At 39.5% G+C, this 22178-nt stretch overlaps 1 protein-coding gene across 1 annotated transcript; it reads left to right on the top strand.

Moving 5' to 3' along the window:
• The first annotated feature begins 248 nt into the window (after positions 1-248).
• Positions 249-1154, top strand: LOC137834984 (uncharacterized). Its single transcript, XM_068643270.1, has one exon. It carries the CDS (start codon positions 249-251, stop codon positions 1152-1154), a length of 906 nt encoding a protein of 301 aa, XP_068499371.1.
• Positions 1155-22178: the final 21024 nt, after the last annotated feature.

Raw genomic sequence — 22178 nt, 5'->3', positions numbered from 1 at the left:
AAGACTTTTTGGGAGATCAGGCGGCGAGTTGTTGCCCACATCACCGCAAAGGAAGCTGTGACAGTTAAGTGTGGGAACTCGTACACAGGACAGGCCAAACCTAGAGAGAGTGGTCGATCCAACCAATGAGAGTGCATGAGGCTGCGATCAACAATAGGTTTGACACCCAGTGAGCGCCTTACGCGCCGAGAAAGAACTAAACTAGGTCAAGGGCGAAGGATGACTTGCCTTTTCGACCCAAGTTCAAAATGTCTTATAAGGAGCTGCTGGCTATGCCAGGGATGGCAAACCAACTAAGGTTTCCCTCGAAATTCGATAGGAATTTGGGTCCACACAAGGAGATCTGGTGCGATTTCCACAAAGCCTTCGGGCATGATCTGAAGCACTACATAGCTCTCGGTTACCAGCTGGCAGGGCTGGTGAAGGATGGTTTCTTGAAGGAATACCTTGAAGGGAACCAGGACCAACCAAAGGAGAATCTGCAATCAGCGGACCAGAGGCACGAGGTGTTTGTCCATGGCAAGATTAATACAATCGCGGGAGGATTTTCGGGAGGAGGTTGTACTGCCTCTCAGTGTAAGAGATATGCGAGGGAGGTGATGATAGTGGAGGCACGAGAGCCTGATCAGTCGGTCGAGCCCGACCTCTACTTCACCAAGGATGACTTGAGAGATGTAGTCCCACATGAGAACGATCCAGTGGTGATCTCGGTCGTGACAGTGGGAAGAAAAGTTCACAGAGTCCTTATTGACCAGGGCACCTCGACCGACATGATGTTCTGGGGGACCTTCAACAAACTACAGTTGTCACCCGACAAGCTAAGACCTTACGACGGTTGTCTGTTTGGTTTCACTAGAGACCAGATTGAAGTAAGGGACCACGTGGAGTTAAGGACGACCTTTTCAGATGGCACCTCATCTCGTACTACCAATATCAGGTACTTAGTTGTTAACACAGCTTCAACTTATAACATACTTTTGGGTAGACCTGCCTTGAACAGGTTAGGCACGGTGGCCTCAACGAGGCACATGAAGATGAAGTTGCCCTCCCTTGAGGGAGAGGTAATTGTTATCAGGTTTGACCAGAAGGCAATGAGAAAGTGTTATGAGAACAGCCTGAAGAACAAGAGAGGAATATGTGTGGTCGCCGACTAGCCGCAGGGGCATGAAAGAGATCACTCGTTTAGAGATCGCCAGCAAGAGGCGACCTGAGCCTGCAGGTGAGGTCCAGGAGAAAGAAATTGCGGGAAAAAAGTTTAAGCTCGGCACGTCGCTGGGCCAAGAGCTACAAGATCAGATCACCGAGGTAATAGCGAGGCACTTAAACGCTTTCGCGTGGTTCGCCTCTGACATGCCTGGCATCGACCCTGACTTATTGTGCCACCGACTCACGATGGACGCAAAGGTCAGGCCCGTGATTCAAAGGAGAAGGAAGTTCAACGAGGAGAGACGTATGGTTATTCGAGAAGAGACCCATAAGCTTCTCAGTAAGGGCCACATAAGGGAGATCTAGTACCCGGAGTGGCTAGCAAACGTTGTGTTGGTTAAGAAAGCCAACGGGAAGTGGAGGATGTGTGTTGACTTCACCAACCTAAACAAGGCTTGCCCTAAGGACTCGTATCCGCTGCCTAGCATCGACTCCTTAGTGGACAGTGCCTCGGGTTGCCGACTCCTCATCTTTTTAGACACATTCTCGGGGTACAACCAGAACCGTATGCACCCTCGCGACGAGCGTAAGACTGCGTTCATGACCTACCTCTCCAGTTAGTTTTACAAGGTCATGCCCTTTGGGTTGAAGAACGCCGGGGTGACCTACTAGAGGTTGATGGATAAGATCCTCGCCCTATGATAGAGTGAAATGTGCAGGCATATGTAGACGACATGGTCGTCACCACACCAAAAAAGGATCAGCATGTGGCTGATTTGGAGGAGGTTTTTTCCACGTTAGCCAAGTATGACTTGAAGTTGAATCCCGAAAAATGTGTATTTGGGGTAGAGGTAGGGAAATTCTTAGGGTTCTTGCTCACTAAATTGGGGATAGAAGAAAACCTCGATAAGTGCGCATCAATCATAGGGATGGGGAGCCCTGCCACTATAAAAGAGGTACAACAGTTGACTGAGTGGATGGCTGCCCTGTCCTGATTTTTTTCAGCAGGAGGAGATAAGGGGTATCCTTATTTCCAATGTCTAAGGAAGAATAACCACTTCGTATGGACTAGCGAGTGTGAGGAGGTGTTTCCCAAGCTGAAGGTGTACCTGGCCAGCCTGCCGATTCTTTGCAAGCCGTTGCCAGATACTCCCCTTCGCCTCTACTTCACGGTGACAGATCTAACGATCAACTCGGTCCTGGTACAGGAACAAGATGAAGTTTAGAAGCTGATATACTTCGTGAGTAAGGTGCTACAGGGGCCCGAGGTGCACTACCAAGCCATCGAGAAAGCAACCCTAGCAGTTGTATTTGCAGCTCGGCGACTTCGCCACTATTCCCAAAGCTTCACAGTGGTTGTCATGACCGACCTTCCCATACGTAAGGTCCTTCAGAAACCTGATGTAGCAGGTCGGATGGTACGGTAGGCAGTCAAGTTGTCCGATTTTGATGTGCAGTATGAACCTAAAGAACCTATCAAAGGCCAATTTTATGCTGACTTCGTGGTAGAACTCTCCTCAGAAGCCCCTCACGTAGATGGGGGGATTTCCAATGGGTTCTTTCTGTGGATGGCTCTTCTAACCAGCACGGTAGTAGGGCTGGTATAATCTTGGAGGGACCAAACAGATTGTTGATCGAGCAGGCCCTCAGGTTTGCCTTCAAATCCAGCAATAACCAGGCTGAGTATGAGGCATTGGTAGCTGGGATGTTGTTGGCTAAGGAGTTGGGTGCTCGGAGTTTGTTGGTGAAAAACGACTCGCTACTGTTGAACCAAGTGGTGTTCATGTTTTGAAGAATCCAAATCCTTTGAAGGATGTTGAAGCCTCTGCTATGCTTGATGTTGCTGTGCTGGTTTAAGCTTTGTTCTGGGGTAGTTTATATGTTGTAATCCATCCTGTGATTAAATCTAAAGCATTAGCATTCTCAATCTTTGTGAAAGTAAAATGTTTTCAAACTAAGTTAAAACAACCGATTGTTTTGTCGAAGTAACCGATTGTTTATACTTAGATGTTTTGAGAAAAACATTGAAAACTGTTTTGAATGGTTGAACTGTTAAAGTACCAAAACAGCCGATTGATTCGAGGAAACAACCGATTGTTTGTTTTGGGACCATAACAGAAAAACTGTTTTCTCTTTGACTGAGCTTTAAATGTTTTAACTGCTTACGCTCCAGTCATTAAATGCTTTGACCAATCTTTTAATGCAATTTAAGAGTTTGTTAAGATTTGATAACAAACTACATCTTTGAATAAATTCAGAAAAATAGATTTGAAAATTAAGAATCTTTGACAGTTTTTCCAAAGAGTTTTTCAAAGTGCTGAGATTGCTAAGAGTTTGTGATTGATCAAAGTGTTGGAATAGGATTCTACCTGTATTGATTTCAGATTATCTTTTGTAACAAGTGTAATTCTTGTACTCTGTTGAATAATTTTCTTCCTGTGTTTGCTGAGATTGGCTGTGTTCTTGAGGTGTTCAAGGTCAGCAATCTTAGTGTTGGCCAAGGAGAGTGTGTTTCTTGAGGTGTTCAAGGTCATTCTCTTGGTTGTGGTGTAAGTGATCAAGTGGTGATTGGTTAGTGGATTTCCTCAGGGTTCTGAGAAGACTGGATGTAGCTCTAGATTTGGAGTGAACTAGTATAAACAACTGTGTACAATTTCTCTATCCCTATCTCTTTAAATTCAGTTTTGTCAATTAATAATTGGTATAAACAACCGATTGTTTCGGTAAAACAACCGATTGTTTTTCCAGTATTGTGCTTTTGCTTTATGTTTTGAAAAACTGAATTCTTAATCAAGGTTTTCTTGAAGTATTTTTCATTCTAAGCTTAAAAGTTTACTAAAATCTTTCTTAAACAATTCAACCCCCTCTCGTTTAAGGCCATATATTCTAACAATTGGCATCAAGAGCTTGGTTCTTGAAAGTTATTCAAGTTGATCAAAAACCTTTTTTATGGCTGGAAAACTATCTTTTGAGGAAGGTGCTACAATCTACAAACCACCTTTACTCTGTGGATTGAATTATAAGTTTTGGGAAGCAAGAATGAAAATCTTTATTGAATCTATTGATCAAGGAATTTGGGATTCAATTGAGAATGGTCCTTACATTCCAAAGTTCAAAAAGGATAAATTCTTTCATTGCAAAACCTTTGTCCAAATGGACAAATGATGAATGTAAGATGGCCCAGCTTGATCGGTCTGCTCAAAACATTATAGCTTTTGCACTAGATACTAATGAATTTTTTAGGATATCAAAGTGCAAAACTGCTAAGGAAATGTGGGAGACACTCAAGGCTGCTCATGAACCAAAGGAAGCAATGACAAAAAGTCAAAAAAGAAGGAAGAGAAGGCAAAATAAGAAAAGCCTCAATCTTTGCTTCATGGCCAGAAAGGAGGATGACTCAAGTAGTGTAAGTTCATCAAACTCTGAAAATTATGGTCAATTGCTTCAAGCCTTTCAAGAAACGCATGAAGAAGCCAACCAATTGGCTCTCTTGAACAATCGGTTAAAAGAAAAGAACAACTGGCTAGAAAACAGAGTAAAGACACTGGAAGAGGATTTAGAACATTCAAAAATGGATTTTGAAAATCTGGAAATCATTTACAAAAACTCCTCTTGCAAGTGTGATACTGTAGTTTGTGAAAATTGCGAAAATCTTGAAAAGAAGGTCCACTATCTTGTTAAAACAGTGGATAAGCTTTCTAAAGGCCAATCCAACTTTGAGAGTGTGCTAGCTTCTCAAAATTGTGTTTTTGGAATATCTGGATTGGGTTTTAATCCACAAAACAAACAAGATAGATTTTCAAAATCATTTTCGAAAATGCCAGAAAAACAATCGATTGGACCATCGAAACAACCGATTGTTACATGCTTCTATTTCATGAAAAGAGGTCATTCTGTGAGGTTCTGTAAAATCAGAAAACATGTTGTTCCTAAAGGGCTTATGAAGTGGATTCCTAAGGGAAATAAAGCTTTAATCGATAAGTATAAACCAGATGGACCCACATTCATAAGGGGACCAAATCTTTGTACTTGAAAATCTCTTTAGTAGGAAATCTTGGAGGAGAGCAAGCAACTATGGTACTTGGACAGTGTATGCTCCAAGCATATGACAGGGGACAAATCAAAGTTCCTGAGAATATCCTTTAAGCAAGAGGGTCATGTCACCTATAGAGACAACAACAAAGGAAGAATTATTGGGAGAGGATCCATAGGAGATGAGAACATCTTGGTAATCCATGATGTGCTCTTTGTTGAAGGCCTACAGCATAATTTGCTGAGCATTAGCCAACTTTGTGACAAGGGATATCAAGTGATGTTCAAGTCAAACACATGTGAAATCTGTCTACCCAACACCAAAGAGGTACACTTGGACTTTGTTCTTGGAATCAAAGAGTGATGCCTTTGATGCATTCAAAAAGCTAGCAAGAAGACTACAAAACACAAAGAGCAGCAACATAGGTTCTATAAGGAGTGATCATGGAGGAGAATTTCAGAATGAGAAGTTTGGAAAATTCTGTGAGAAGTTGGGAATTCTGCACAATTTCTCTGCTCCAAGAACACCACAACAAAATGGAGTTGTAGAGAGGAAGAGCAGGTCTCTTGAAGAGCTTGCAAGAACAATGCTTAGTGAATCATCACTTCCTAAGTATTTTTGGGTAGATGCAGTGAGCACCTCTTGTTATGTGATGAATAGGGTGCTTATAAGGCCCTTTTTGAAGAAAACTCCATATGAACTTTTCAATGGAAGGAAGCCCAATATCAGTCACCTCAAAGTCTTTGGCTGCAGCTATTTCGTTCTCAACAATGGAAAGGAAAGCTTGGGAAAGTTTGATGAGAAAGCGGACCTTGGTATATTCATTGGTTATTCACTCACAAGTCATGCATATAGAGTCTACAACAAGAGGTTGATGACTGTAGAAGAATCAGTTCACGTTGTCTTTGATGAGGTAGATCGCAGAATCAGTCAGATCCCAAAGACCAGTGCTGAGGAAGATGAACAGAGCATCAGTTTGGAGAAGCTGGAAATCTGTGCAGAAAAACAACCGGTTGATTCGCAAAAACAACCGATTGAAATTCTTCAACAGAGTGAGCTTCCCAAAGAGTGGAGGATTCCTAGAGATTTGTTAGTGGATAACATCATAGGGCAGATAAAGGAAGGTGTCTCCACACGTAGCTCCATCTCAAACTTCTGCAGGCACACAACTTTTGTCTCTCAAATTGAACCAAAGTCAATTGAGGAAGCTCTCAAGGATGAGAAGTGGGTTGAAGTTATGCATGAAGAGCTAAATCAGTTTGAAAGGAATGAGGTATGGTTTCTTGTCCCTAAAACTAATGAAATGAATATTATTGGTTCGAAATGGGTTTTCAGGAACAAGCTAGATGAGGATGGTGTGATCACAAGGAACAAAGCAAGGCTAGTTGCCAAAGGCTACAATCAAGAAGAGGGCATAGACTATGGTGAAACCTTTGCTCCTGTTGCTAGATTGGAGGCTGTGAGGCTGCTACTGGCCTTTGCATGTATGAGTGGTTTTAAACTCTTCCAAATGGATGTCAAGAGTGCCTTCTTGAATGGCTACATCAATGAGGAAGTCTATGTAGATCAACCACCGGGCTTTGAAGATCATAAGTATCCCAACCATGTCTTCAAGTTGAAGAAAGCTTTGTATGGACTGAAACAAGCTCCAAGGCAGTGGTATGAGAGGCTTAGCAACTTTTTGCTATCTCATGGTTATGAAAGAGGAATGGTAGACAAGACTCTCTTCATCAAGAAGTCAAATGCAGAAATAATTCTTGTGCAAATCTATGTTGATGATATCATCTTTGGTGCTACACAAGATAGATTGTGTGAAGAATTTGTGGCTGCAATGAAAGGTGAGTTTGAAATGTCTATGATGAGAGAACTATCTTTCTTTCTTGGATTATAGGTTAAGCAAACGAAGGATGAGATCTTCTTAAGTCAATCAAAGTATTGCAAGGAGATTCTCAAGAAATTTGAAATGGAGAATTGCAAAGAAGCAAGCACTCCAATGCCATCAAGCTGTTACATGGATGCTGATGCTGCTGGAAAGAGTGTAGATCAAACAAAATACAGAGGTTTGATTGGATCTTTGCTATATCTAACAGCTAGTAGGCCGGACATCATGTTTGCGGTGTGTCTATGTGCCAGATATCAAGCAAATCCTAAAGAGTCACACTTCAACGTTGCTAAAAGAATTCTGAAATATCTCAAAGGAACATCATCTGTGGGATTATGGTATCCTTCTCACTCTCCAATACATTTAATTGCTTATTCAGATTATGACTTTGCAGGTTGTAAGCTAGATAGAAAGAGCACAAGTGGCACTTGTCACCTTCTTGGCTCAAGTCTAATCTCATGGCATAGCAAGAAGCAAGCATGTGTTGCTCTCTCTACTGCTGAGGCTGAATATATAGCTGCTGGTAGCTGTTGTGCACAAATTTTATGGCTCAAGCAACAACTCTTTTTCCCTTATGGGTTTTTTTTATGAGGTCGCCCAATGAAACTATTCTTGGAAAAACGTTTTGCCAAGATACTTCGTTAACACACAAGAAGGTGACTTGACCGATAAGTTATCCGGGTAAGCGTAAAAGTGTGCATGATTGACAACTAAACGAGGCCACTTATTCCTCTGGTTAGACTGTAGGGCTTAGGTTACTCGATGATCATACTATTCAGATAGGAAGCCTCCTCCCAGTAAGACTGTGAGTCTCAGCACGCTGAATAAGGTTTAGATTACCTACCTAAGAGCAGGTCGACTGACCTACCTCGGGGTCAAGGAGTAGACTTGGCGTGTACACCAACACCTGAGTTAGATACTCCAAGTAATAAAAATTGTTCAAAGGGTAGACTCGGCATTTAGGCCAAGTCAGATACTCCAACCGAAGGACCCTCATAGAATAGGCATGGGGTGTGAAACGACATCCAGGTCAGATATTCTAAAGGCCAACAAGTTATGAAAGAAATATCTATAACTAGATATAAGATAAGAGGACCTTTTGCTCAGTGAGACACTAAGCTCGGGTACCCTGAATCGTAGCTTGCCATCATTTGGTTTGAGCTAAGAAAGATGACCTTTGTCTCAGTAAGACTTTCAGATCAGGTGTTTTAAAAGTTTTATCTTTTAAAACAAAAAAAAAGTTTATTGCTAATAAAAAAAAAAGTTTTATCTTCCATAACTAGGATTATTTGGCCTAAATCAGGGAAGTCGCCCTGTCTTGGTAAGATTCAAAGTTCAAACGTCCTGAGTATGTGTTGTAAGGAAGTACGCTTTCTTCTCAGTAAGATTCTGAGTCTGGGGGGTACTGAGCCCAATTAACAGTAAAAGAGAGCACGCAGTTAAGGGTATACGGAGTAACCCACCTCGGCATAGGAGAAACCCACCGAGCCTAGGTACTCGATCGAGAGGAATCGAGATCAACTGTGTAGGGTAACAAGGCACCATGAAGGTGTTGAGAGTAGACTTGAGGAGAGAATCAACTCCCAAGTCAACCACCTGAGTCATCCCTAGCCTTGAGGAGGGATGTGTGAAAGAAAAGTGCATAAGTCTTTCACTACCAAGGTGAAGGTGGAGTGAGACAACCCCTACGACCAAGAGGTATAGGTCGTCCTGTAGATAGCTCTGAGAGCACGCAGTTAAGGGTATACGGAGTAACCCACCTCGGCATGGGAGAAACCCACCGAGCCTAGGTACTCGATAGAGAGGAATCGAGATCAACTGTGTAGGGTAACAAGGCACCATGAAGGTGTTGAGAGTAGACTTGAAGAGAGAATCAACTCCCAAGTCAACCACCTGAGTCATCCCTAGCCTTGAGGAGGGATGTGTGAAAGAAAAGTGCATAAGTCTTTCACTACCAAGATGAAGGTGGAGTGAGACAACCCCTGCGACCAAGAGGTATAGGTCGTCTTGTAGATAGCTCTGCCAAGATTGCTAAGAGCACCACGGTTCGCCATGCTTAATTGGTAGGTTACCTTGTTAAGATGGTTAGTTGCATCAATCAATTGAAGTACATTGTGAGTTACCCTGTTATGTTGGTGTGGCAAGATTTATCATTAGTTGATTAAGTCATGATAGCCACATTACTGAAGCATGAGGTGATCAAAAGCATTGTCATTAGTTGGTTAAGTTATGATAATCGTATTAATTAGAGGCATGCATTGTCACTATACTAGTCGAAGTATGGCAAAAAGGGCACGTTGCATAAAGAAAACATTCATATATGTACAAAATCTAGAAATTGTTCACAAGGCTACAAAAGGAGGATGATGACAAGGAAATCTGACTCTGCTACTCTCCGTCTACTAATCGCCCATCTACCACAATCTTGCCCAAGCCAAGTTGGGAGAAATCCAGCTCAGGGTAGATGCAGGTGGCCTAGGCGACAAAATCGTCAAAACCTACCATATAGGAGTTGGAAGCATCATTTGTAAGGTCTTCCTTGGTCTTCTTCAGGAGCTCATCCTTCTGCACCAGTTCCTCACCTTTTTTGGCCTACTCTTCCCTCAATCTATCCACCTCAGCGTGGAGTTTGACATTTTTTGCAGATAATTCCAAGGCCTCCTTGGACTTCTCAGTCAAGAGGACCTTGGTCTCTTGGTGCATCATTTGAAGCTTCCCAACACGCTGGGTGAGCTCAGCAACTTTGAGAGCTCCCTCCTTAGTCGAATCCTTCCATCTACTATGCTTGGAGAGGCCAAGGCAGTTTGTACCTAAGGCTTGCCTCACTGTTTGCCCCATCAACTGGTCTTCCTCCAAGCAGTCCAGTTCTTCTCTGACCGCGGTGGGAAGCAGGGTCTTCTCAAGAAAGGAAGGGGCATCCAAGGAGGGATCCCACAGTCCTCCCTTTCGCAGGTTCTCTCCCCTACTCTCCTGCACCATAATATCGCGAGGGGAAAGGCTGAGTAGAGGGACTTGTGGTGAGGGAGCCTGACCATCTGAGGTTGAATGCTCAATAGGCGCAGGGGCAGCCTTTCATCTACTCTTGAAGATGGGCCTTGAGCATGTATCCTCGTCATCTGAGAGGGCCCCCTCAGCCACTGCCTTCAATTTTAAGTCCTCGGGAGGAGGAGCTTGAGCCCCAGCTTTTAACAACTTAGCTCTAGCAGCCAAGTCTTTCTTATTCAATGTACCCAACATACTTTCTGCATGAAAAACAAGAGTGAATTTAGTAACACACACATGCAAGATATCATTAGCAAGGGCAAAGGAAAGAAGGATACCAATGTATGCTTTGCGTCCCACTGGGGAGAACTCATGCTTTATCAAGGCGATGGTGTCAAAAACCACCTTGAGGTTGGAGAGGAAGAGGCACACCTCTTGTTCTTGTTGGGGCATGGCTTCTAAGCGTCTGGACTTTTGGAATTTGGGTTCCTCAGTCCAGTATAGAGGAAACCCATCCAGAAGAGTTGGGTCCCTTTCATTGCAGCGAGTTTTGAAGAATTTGCCTTTGAAACCTTTGTAAGATTATTGGAAGAGGGACAATAAAACTCTCCCAGCAACCCCATTGAAGCTCACCCACAACTAGCGACCCAGGTGTTTGGCTTCGAAAAAATATAGGAAGACTTCCACTGATGGCAGATGGCTAAAGTGGTTGCAAAGAATGAAGAAACCCCGAACAAACACTCAGCTATTTGGATGTAGCTGGGCAGGGGCGGTATTAATTTCGTTGAGGAAGGCTCTCTCAAAGTGGTATAAGGATAGGCGGAGGAGAACCTTCTTAAAAATGGTGGAATAGAAGTATCAGAAAAGACCTTCTGGGTCTGACGATTCATCACAGCAAATTGGCTCGTCTACCCTACATGACACTACCTTAACATACTTATCATCCTCTCTACCAAAAAGGCACTTCTTCTTAAGATGTTCACTCTTCCTATACAAAAATATTTTCTCACGGGTGGTGTATTCAGAAGTTTCTTCTAACAGATTGCTCGGGGCCCAGGGATATAGGGTTTTGTAATCCATCATACAGAGAATCTAAAACCAAGAAAAGCAAACAAATAGACACATTCAAAGGCTCAAATAAAAGAAGTGCATGTGATTCGAAAAAGGGAACAACGAAGCAAAAAACAGAGACAACAATCACAATCGCATGAAATGTAAACAGTCCCAACGCAGTTGATATGAGCAGACTAAAAGCGTTAAAATGATGGTGTCGAGCATTCATGAGTTAAAGGACGCACCTTGATTCAGTTGATGAGCTGAGGACAGGAGGTGTGTCTGGGTTGAAGGAGAAGGAGCAGAGCGTTCGAAGAGAGGCGCGAATTCTTTGAAAGGAAAATGAAAGAGTAAAGAAGGATTTGAGTTTTCGAAGTATTAATGTATGAGGGAAGCGCAAACGGTAACGCTTTCCAGCCGTTGATGATGGCCACATGTACGCTCGCAGTGGAGTGTGGTGAAATGTCACCTAAAGACACTATGCACACCGCGCTACTCACAGGACGCATAGGTCACCCGGGGCGAGCAATTAGTCTCTTCACTAAAACAAGTTCAGCTTGAGCTTAGGGGCTAATGTACTGGACCAGAACATTTGGCTCAATGCTCGGTGGTCGAACATCCGTGTCTATGTTAAGCAGGTTAACTCGGTCGTCGGGTCAAGTTGATGGGCCACATGAGTCGACACCAGGTATGTGTATATTGACTCCCATTCATATACTTAATGTAATCCTTCGCGTATCGGGCCTGGTCGATCAGCGAAGAGTGTTAATGGGTATAGGGGTGTGTTTAATGCATTCGGGTCTAGTACAAGCAAAACATACGCTATAAGCCTAAGCCTATGTGTGCTAGGGCACAATGAGTATGATATGTATGATACGTAGCGCCTCGCCGAAGGTGCCTACTTGAAACAGATTGAACCCCTGATGTTGGTACATGAGTTGGTACCCTGGTGGTTATTCTATTAAGATTTGATGCACTCCAGTGAAGGAAAAATTTTGTTCAGTTGCGGCGCTAAGAGAGCGTACCCTAAATAAAATATCTTTCTAATACATAGGCTTTCAGTTGAGATAGGACTCTCGTGATAGAAAGTTGTTACAAGAGGTAGGCTATAAAAGGGACTTGACATCCTAAGTAAAAGTAGGCTGTTTCTAAGACTGAAACTAGTTACTTCTTGTTTCTTATAAACCATGTACTAACTAGATCGTCGGAGTGCAATCAACAGGTAAGGCACCCTCTAGTTACTTCTTGTTGCTGAGAAGTGTTGTGTGTTCATGAGGAGATCAAGATCAGCATTCTTAGTGTTGGTGTGTTGGCCAAGAGAAGTGTGTGTCTTGAGGGGATCAAGGTCACTTTCTTGGTTGTGTTGTAAGGGATCTAGGTTTGATTGCTTAGTGGAATTCCTCAGTGGTTTCTGAGAAGACTGGATGTAGCTCTAGGTTTAGACTTAAAAGTTTTTGAAATCCCTCTTGAAACCATTCACCCCCCCCCCCCCTCTAGTTTAAAGCCATCCATTATAACAAGAAGCTGTCATACATCTATTAGCTTTTTCTTGTAGGAGTGGATTCAAATTATTCCAAATGGTTGTAAAATGTGTTTTTCTCAATGGTTATATCAATGAAGAGGTATTTGTATCACAACCATCTGGGTTTGTGGATCATAAACTTCCAGATCATGTGTACAAATTAAAGAAAGCCTTGTATGAACTGAAACAAGCACCTAGGCAATGGTATGAAAGGTTAAGCAATTTTTTGTTATCTCAATGGTATGAAAGAGGCATGACAAACAAGAAACTCTTTATTAAGAAAAAAGAAAGATAACATTATTTTGGTACAAGTATATGTAGATGATATCATTTTTGGTTCAATCAACGAAGCTTTGTGTGAAGCTTTTGTGAAGGCTATGAAAAGAGAATTTGAAATGACTATATTGAGTGAGGTTAATTATTTCATATGACTTCAAGTAAAACAATCAAAGGATGACATGTTTATCTATCAAACAAGGTATTGTAAGGATTTCTGAGAAAATTTGAAACGGAGAAATGCAAAGTTGTAAGCACTCTGATGTCAACAAGTTGTCATCTAGATCAAGATGTGACAACATTATGTTTATTGTATGCATGTGTGCAAGGTTTCAATCTTCACCAAAGAAATCACATTTTAATGTTGCCAAGAGGATTCTAAAGTACTGGCAAGGAACTAAAGAAGTTGGTTTGTGGTATCCGTGTCATGTTTCTTTAAATTTAATTGACTATTCTGAATTTGACTTAGCAGGATGTAAGATAGATGGGAAAAGTACAAGTGGAATGTGTCATATACTTGGATCAAGTTTAATCTTATGACACTATAAGAAGCAAGCATGTGTGGCTTTGTCAATAGAAAAAGCTAAGTCACAGCTACATGGAGTTGTTGTGCATAAACTTTATGGTTAAAACAAAAACTAAGTGATCTTGGGATAGTCTTGAATAAAATTCCTTTATTCTAGGATAATATTAGTGCTATAAACTTAATAAAAAAAATTCTATCATACATTCACGCACAAAGCATAAGCATATTGATATTAGACATAATTTCTTTCATGAACATATTTCAAATGGCAATTTTAAAATTAAATTCATTGGATCAGAAAATGAATTAGTTGATTTGTTTACTGAACAGTTGCACGGGATAGATTCAATTATCTTAGAACTGAATTGGGTTAAATCATGTTTCCTAATAAAGAATAATAGGCTAAAATAAATATCAATTGATTCTTTTTCAGAATCTGTTACTATTTTAATTGACTAATTTTTTTTAACTGATTATGTTTTTTATTTAAAGTTCAGTGACATGTTATGTTAAAAGTAAAGTTTTTTTTTTGTTTAACTCTGCAGATGCACACCTCATGTGATATGTTTTTTGGGATTTCGTGTTGATCTAAATCTTCGACTACAACTCTCAAAATACATTGATTGAAATTTCTCTTTCCTACAAAAATTATTTTGAATGCTTTAAAAACAAATCAATTGCTATCTTTTCTCATAAAAATTTTCATCATTATATAACCTAAAGCTGCATGGCTTCTCCAATGAAGAAGGAGAGATAAAAGACAACAACCTCAAGTTCTCGTGTTGGTCACCTAGAAACCGGGTTTGATAGTAATGATGAAGCAAAGACATCATTTTTGTACGAGATGAGCAAAAAACAAATTAATATTCCCAAAAATCTTAAGTTTTCTTGGATGAAGGAACAAAAGTTTGATGAAGGAAGGAATCTGCTGAAGATACAAAAGTTGCAACCATTTCTGGAGCTAACTGGAACCATTTATCCAGATCTTGTTAAGGTTTTCTACACCAATATGACTTTTGATGGGAAGAATTTGAATTCCAAGGTGAAAGGAGTGGACATGCTGATCACACCTGCAGTTTGGAAATCTGTAACTGGACTTAAGAACAATGGTGGCAACGTAGGGAAAGGAAACACTGCTAAGATTAGTGAGTTAAATAAAATGTATTTTTATCGCACTTGTCTCAAGGATAAAAGTTTCTGCATCAACCAATTTCATATGGGACATCTCAAATTGGAAGAGAGGTTCCTTGCCTATGTTGTTGCATGTTGACCGAGGAGGATCTTATTCTGATGTACTTCTTGGTAAACAAAATCAAGGTAAGCTGGATTTATATGATGAAGGAACACATCCATGAGACTTGCAAACTACAGGTTTCCCTTTGCTAGTTTGGTTTCTAAGTTCTAGAGCAATTTGAAATTGATTTGGAGGATGAACTATCTAAATCTGTTAAAACTGGAAGTGAGGTAGACTGCCCTACCTTGATGAAAATGGGGTTTCAGAAAAGTAATAATATATGGGTGAGCAAGAATGAAAACAATGCGAATATCCCAAGTACAAGCAATACTGTTGAGATGTCTTGGGAGCAGAAATGAATGCACTGGTTGCATATGTACCACCAGGGGATAGAAGTGAACCACTATCCAGTTTTGAGAAGTTTGTGATTCACAAGTTGGACACTTGGTAAACTATTTGATCCATTTTTTCACACGCAGAAATGCTAATCAAATGCGGCTATTTTACATTTACAAATGCGGCTATAGAGCCGTATTTGATCAGCACGCAGTTGTAAATCAGAGAAATACAAATGTGGCTTACGAATGCGGTTATTTGAAATAGTCGCATTTGTATATTCTTCTGAATGAGCTGGGGTTTTAGGGGCACGTTGTTGGTGAAGAGTCACTACAAAAAAAATCACTTTTAACGACCACTAAATTCGGTCGCTAAAAACACTATAATTGGTCACTAAACATATCTGCGACCGAAACGACTACCAAATAAAGATGGTAGCGAAAACCCAAGTCGCAAAACATTTAGCGACCGAATTATAAAGTGGTCGCAAATTTGCAACCGAAATTTCGGTGGCTAAATCAGTCGCAGAAAATTTGGTCACCAAAAAGTAGTAACCAAATTAGCGACCACTATTTTCGATGGCTAAATCGGTGGCTGAAATCGAATGTGATAGCGACCACCATTTTCGGTCGCTAATAAATAAATAAAAAATTAATTAAAAAAAAACTTGTGGTTGCTAATTCGGTGACTAAATGGAGACCCTTATAACGACTGATTTAAGTTCGGTGACTAAATGAAGACCCTTATAGCGACCAGTTTTATTTCGGTGGCTAAATATTTCTTTTAATTAGAGCGATCGATTATGTTTCGGTCACAAAGCAGCTTTGTAGATATAGTCACCAAATCAGTTTCAGTGGTTGTTTTTATATTTATTATTAATAAATGATATTTTTTTATATGTAATATTGTCTCTTGCAGTTTCAAATTATATAATAAAATATTTTCTATATTGTGATAAAATGGCTATAATTGTTATTCATTTAATTTAGATGAGAAACCAAAAAATAGAGGTATTACTTAAAAAAAATAATCAATTTTTTATGGTTTTCTAAAGTGACAAATACTAATACAAACTAAAATATCCAAGTGTCAAATAATAAGAAAGATATAGAAATATTGAAAATTGGTAATGAGAAGTATGTGCATCTTCCAAGCAATGAAACTTTTCCAGGCTTGATATCCCATGCTGTGATACTTTTGTCCTCACCGCCACCATAAAAAAATCCATTCTGCAAAAAGGAATGAAGAAATTTAAATATTAAAAAAAAAAATATCAGAGTTATTATGGTTTGTGTTTCAAAACTTAAGAGTCTGCTCCTTGTGAAATGACTTTCATTATTGTCAATTGGTCAATTTATTTTATTTGAAATTATTATTTAGTGACATGTTTAGTGTGTACAAAAGATACAATTTGGTTTTTCCATACTGAATGGGTGTTACCAGACTAATAAAAATTAACAAATCATTAAGGAAACCACCTAAATTTTTCCCCATAAATAATGTACCCCAACCTCCTCTTTTAGTGAAGGACCTTAACCAATTGTCCCCATTATTTTTAGCTAATGTAATAAAAAGGACAACTGTCAACCTAATCTAAGAAAACGAAGACATGTCAAATAAATAATTATTAAATCACTTCAATCATCTACGTCAAAATACCCACGTAGGTAATTAAGAGCATCTTTAGACATCTTGCAATATATTTTTTAATCCCTTACTACCACTCACAATATTTTTTTCATTTAATTTTTCTCTAAAACTAGATTTCAATTTAAAAAATTAAGTAACATTTTCTTGGTTCTATATTGCTCTGTTAATCTTTAAGTTCATTCCACCACATCTTAGTGCAATAGGTAGTCGTTATGATAATATACACTACATTATTTTAATAAAGTACAAGGGATTATAATTTAGAATAAGGAGATATTTTGTTTCATAAATTAGAACTTTTGTTTATATTCTACCCAATGATCAATGAATCCATCAAATTGACAGTACGTGATGTTATGTAACTAATTAGTAATGTTATGTAATTTGAATTGATGTTAAACAAGGTGATATAAACCTGAGATGACAGACTCAAGTCAAAAATTATTAACAAGCACCATAAAATATAAAAAATCTATGAAATCTAACTTAAACATCACCCCAACAGCAACAGAGATTGAAGACAAATATCTCCAGTTCCAAATCATCCTTTCTGTTCAAAGTTGTATGAGAATCCAAACTACGTGATGAATGTAAACACTTTACTACTATTAGATATATCTCCCCAATAAAAAGTTTAAAAGCAAAAGCTATTTTTATGCTCTGAATATAGGACACTGTCAATACAACATTATCAACCATTAAATTTATCTAATTGAGCCAAGTGGACTAGGAGAAACCCGTTACAGAAAGCCAAAAAAATTCCAATCAATGATAATATATCAAATATAAAAAGTTTGGTTTTCTTACAATGCAACATCAATTCTAATAAACTTCTAAGCAGTCTCTATCAAACAATATAGAATCAGAAATAACAGTTTCAATTCATTTAAGAATTACCACTACTTGATTTAAAACTAAATTCAAAATTTAGAGGAAAGATTTTCAGCAACATAGCATTGCTTCATACTCTACTCATTAAAATAGAATATACCATCCTGGGAAGCAAGATTGTTTCTAGGTTCTGCAAGCAAAAGCTCAACTTCCATTACTTCATCTTGAAGAGCAGGTACATATGATTCATCCACCTGAACCTAGAGAAATTTAAAACAAAGATATCAACAAGTGATACGTTTTATGCAAACCACTTTCCTACTTTTTTTATTTAAATAATAAAGAGAATTATGAAATAATGAAGTAAATTCATGAATGCATTCACAGAGAAATAGCCTTAAAATGCTTTAACATCCAAGTTGCAAAAAAATTGCAGATGCAAAAGAAAAAGGCACGGAGGAGAATTTATCACCCTCTTAGAGAATCCACTTCTTCCTGTGTTGATGCATCAAGTGTTAAGCAATTCTTCACAGTGGATCATCGATTGAACTCTGAGGACAAAATCATGGCCCGCTCCAACTACATTACCACTAAATTAAAATTATGAAAGGTTCACAACTTAGTGTTATTGGTGGGTTCTCAATACTAATTACCTTACCCCCGTTGCCTTCAACTTCTTCGTTCTCTCCTCGCCGCCATTCCACCTGTCTCCCTCGCTGCTTTCCTTGTGTCGCTTTGACGATGACACGTACTCGTCAAAGTACTCCCCATTTCCATGCACCTTCTTCGAATCCAGCCTCCACTTCTTCCCGGAATCTGAATCCTTCGACGCCTTCTCTCCTCCTTGCTCCTCCGATCCTTCGCGTCGGGATCTTGCTCAGAGTCGGAGTGTTCCCTCGCATCCGAGAACTGTGCTTGCTCGATTTGTGCTTCAAACTACGCGGCATCGCGGAGGCGAACCACGAAACAACAAAACCCTAACCGTGGAGTTGAATCGGGAGAAATGGAGCATGTCGCGAACAGAAACCCTACTAATAAGGAATTGAGTGAGAGAGAATGAAGCGGTTGAACCCTAACAGAGAGAGTCATCGCACACCGGATCACGGAGATCGAATGTTAGAAAAAAATTAGGGGAAGGTCCAATAGGTCGGTTTGGGTTAATTGCGGAAGAGCGCGTAAAGGTTAATTTGAGCAGTAGAAGAAAATCACAACCAGATTGTAGACCTTCTCATTCTCTATCTTTTAGCCACCGAATAATGTTGAGCAGTATGTTTAATCTATGTCTCTGTAGGACTGTATCATTGGTCTTTGGTTTATCGTCGTTGATGAGTAATGAGGAGAATTGGAGGAGATGGAGAACTAGGCGTAACTACAATATTTTTATTTTCTTATTATTATTTTTTTTATTTTGTTATTATCATTATTATTTATTATTATTTTATTCTTATTCTTATTATTTCTATTTTTATTTATTATTATTATTTTATTACAGAATTACATTTTCTAAAAAATAAACATATTTGGTGGTTGATTTGGTGACATAAATAAGTAATTACATTTAGCGACCGAAAGAAAATCAGTGGCTAAAAAATTAACATATTTGGTGGCTGATTTGGTGGCAGAAATAAACAATTACATTTAGCGGCCGAAAAAAAATCGGTGGCTAAAAAATAAACATTTTCGGTCGCTAATTCGGTGACAAAAATAAGCAATTACATTTAGCGACTGAAAGAAAATCGGTGGCTAAAAATTAAACATTTTCGGTCGTTAATTCGGTTGCAGATATATTTTTTCAAATTTATTCAAAACAACCATCACTTTAGCGACCGATGGTTATGTCACTCTCATGTTCAGTCGCTGATTCGGTCGCTAAACTAGCTAACATTACTAAAAATTTATTCGGTCGCTATTTCGGTTGCAGATTTGAGATTGAGGGTATTCAGTGGCTATTTCAGTCGCAAATTGCAACCACTCATTTTCGGTCGCTAAATTCGATGACTAAATAATTATTTTCTTGTAGTGAGTGGAAGGGGAGAATAGGAAACACGACAGCGGCGGTGAGTGCGGCGGCGGAAGCAGTGGCGGAGCGGCGAGAGCGAAATGCGACAGCGGCGGAAGCAATGAATACACCTTCAAAATGCAGAGCGAAACCCATTAAAAACGAAAGCAATATGGAAAGCGAAAGCCATTGGAGTTCAATGCAGTTGTTAGGGGCAATGGAAACAAGAGAATGAGGGGCAATGCAGTTACGAACCTTCGAAAATGCAGAACTTCGCAACCAGAGAAAACGAAGAACAGATATGAGCGCAAACAGAGAATGAACGAAACTGTTGAGCGCGTAAAATTTTTAGGGTAAAAACCATTTACAAATGCGGCTAAACGTAAAAACCATTTGTAAATCAAGCTTTTTTATTTACAAATGCGGCTATTTGAATAATCGCATTTGTAAATCGAAGCGCTTGATTTACAAATGCGGTTATTTAAATAACCGCATTTGTAAATCAAAATAATTTAAAAAATGCCATCGCGTTTTTTACGAATGCGTTTAAGCGCGGAACCGCATTAATTAAGGAGCGCTCTTTTCTTATTGTTGTACTAGTGTGATGGCATTTTCATGAAGTTCTTCTTGAATCAATGTAGAGTATGGGCGGAAGCAATGAATGAGAGTGAGCAAGATCCTCCTAAGAGTGGTGTTGATCTTGTAGGTGCATGATAAGTGTGGGTATTGAGTGGTTCGGCCAGCTCAAGGGAAAAGATGAAGGAATTGAAGTTTAGAGCCTAGGATTCTAGGGAGAAGCAAAGTTGAGCACAAATTGGCAGCATAACTTTACTCACAATAAACTTGAAAATACAAGGTGTAGGCTCCTCCTTTTATAGGCTAAGGCGGACCATAATGCAACCCTAATGCTAGCCAAATGAAATGTAAATGTGAAGCACATGGGTGCACATGGCACATGGGTGCACAAATGAGCACATGGGGAGGGGTGTGTCTAGTTTTTATGCTCACCCCCTCCATGGTCTTTCTAGAATGTTCACACAAATATGCTTTCTACACTACTCTAATTACTAAGCACCCCTAATGGGCCTTTATGTAACAATTACAAAGGTCTTCTCTTCCCAAAACCGTAGCTTTGACCCATGTGTATGTGAAGCTAGACGGTCTAGAAGGAATCCTCATCATGGCGTAGACGCTCCTTATGTAGCCGCTCCTCATCATGGCCTAGACGCTCCTCTTCATGGGCTAGACGCTCCTTTTTGAGTCTAGACGCTCCCCATCATAGGCTAGACCGTCTAGTCTTGGAGGCTTGGCTTTCATCGTGTGGTGAGCTTGGGCCCTCCTCCATCATAGTGTCATGATCCAAGCACCTCAATTTATAGGAGAGAGGACTGAACATTTTGGAGCCAAAATTTGAAAATTCAAAATAAAACTCTCCAATTAGTATGTGCCATCTTCCATGCTAAATCCTCTTCACTCCTAGGCTGCCATGTGGATGTCCATGTGCTCCTTGCCAAGTTAATTTCCGTTCTTTATTATACCCTAGACGTTCAAGGGTTACATTGGGCTCAAAGAAGCCTAATTGTTACCCTAACTATTCACTTCTAACCCTAATTGGACATATTCTACTATTTGCCCAAATAAAAGCCCGAAAGTGTATGCTACTTAGCCCAAATATTTAGTCCAATAATTTTATACTACTAGGCCTAATACATGACCCATGAAATCCTAAACAACTTTGTACAATTTATTTAAGTCAAAGCTTAGCCCAAAAATAATGTTGACTAGTCATCTGAAACTCAATCTTCTTGTGCTCTTCTGACCAAAGCTCTAGTTTATGTTTTGATGAGTTAGAGGTCTTCTTGGATATGCTTTGTACATTCCTTCATCATAGAGTTTTCCTCTTGATTGGGCCAACAAAGATAAACAAAATCCCAATTAGACCCATATTTGCAAATAAGTCAATAAACATATTCTAGGTCTTCATCCTCCTTATTATGTGGTTGTGTGGCTGGGGGCTCTACCATCATCCCCTCCTTCTTGAGAGGATCTGTCCTCTGATGTACAAGGTTGATCTCGAACAACATCCTTATTATTCCTTTGAAAACTATGCTCGTCCTCTAGGATCAAATGACCATTTGTTGGAGTTATCAAATAAATCAAATGAACAGTTGTATAACAATTAGTCTTATTAAGTTGTTATTCCTCTTGTTTTTCTGATATTTTTAGCAACTTATCAAAATATTTCATTAAAGAGGGGTACATAATTTTCTTTTCCAAGTTTTTCCTTTCTTTTTCCAGATTTTAATTACTAGACTCTTTAGACACTACCTTTTGTTCTAGAAGAGCTAGTAGTTTTTTAGTTTTAATCTTTTTTTATCATCTAACACTTGAGAAGTTGTTAAAGGATAAAAAAACATATTTCTTTTTTTCATGTGTGAAGGTGATCTCGTTGGTACGACCTTTATGTATGGAGTTCTTAGCGAATTGTCATGGTCGTCCCAATAAGACATGACAAGTTTCCATAGGCACTACATTACATAAAATTTTATCTTTATAGATGCCTACAGATAACTCGACCTTCACTTGTTGATTAACTATCAATTGCCCTTCATCGGTTAGCCATTGAAGCTTATAAGGTTTGGCATGGGGAATGACAGGAAGCTTTAACTTTTCAACCAGTCTAATACTGCAACAATTACAGCACGACC

Source organism: Phaseolus vulgaris, chromosome 11 (genome assembly GCF_000499845.2).
Source record: "Phaseolus vulgaris cultivar G19833 chromosome 11, P. vulgaris v2.0, whole genome shotgun sequence".
Classification (NCBI taxonomy): domain Eukaryota; kingdom Viridiplantae; phylum Streptophyta; class Magnoliopsida; order Fabales; family Fabaceae; genus Phaseolus; species Phaseolus vulgaris.
Note: the sequence above shows the minus strand (reverse complement) of the source record. Positions and strands in the feature narration are given on the sequence as shown.

Coding starts and splice junctions, on each gene's coding strand:
- LOC137834984 (XM_068643270.1), top strand. CDS start 249: ATGTCTTATAAGGAGCTGCTGGCTATGCCAGGGATGGCAAACCAACTA.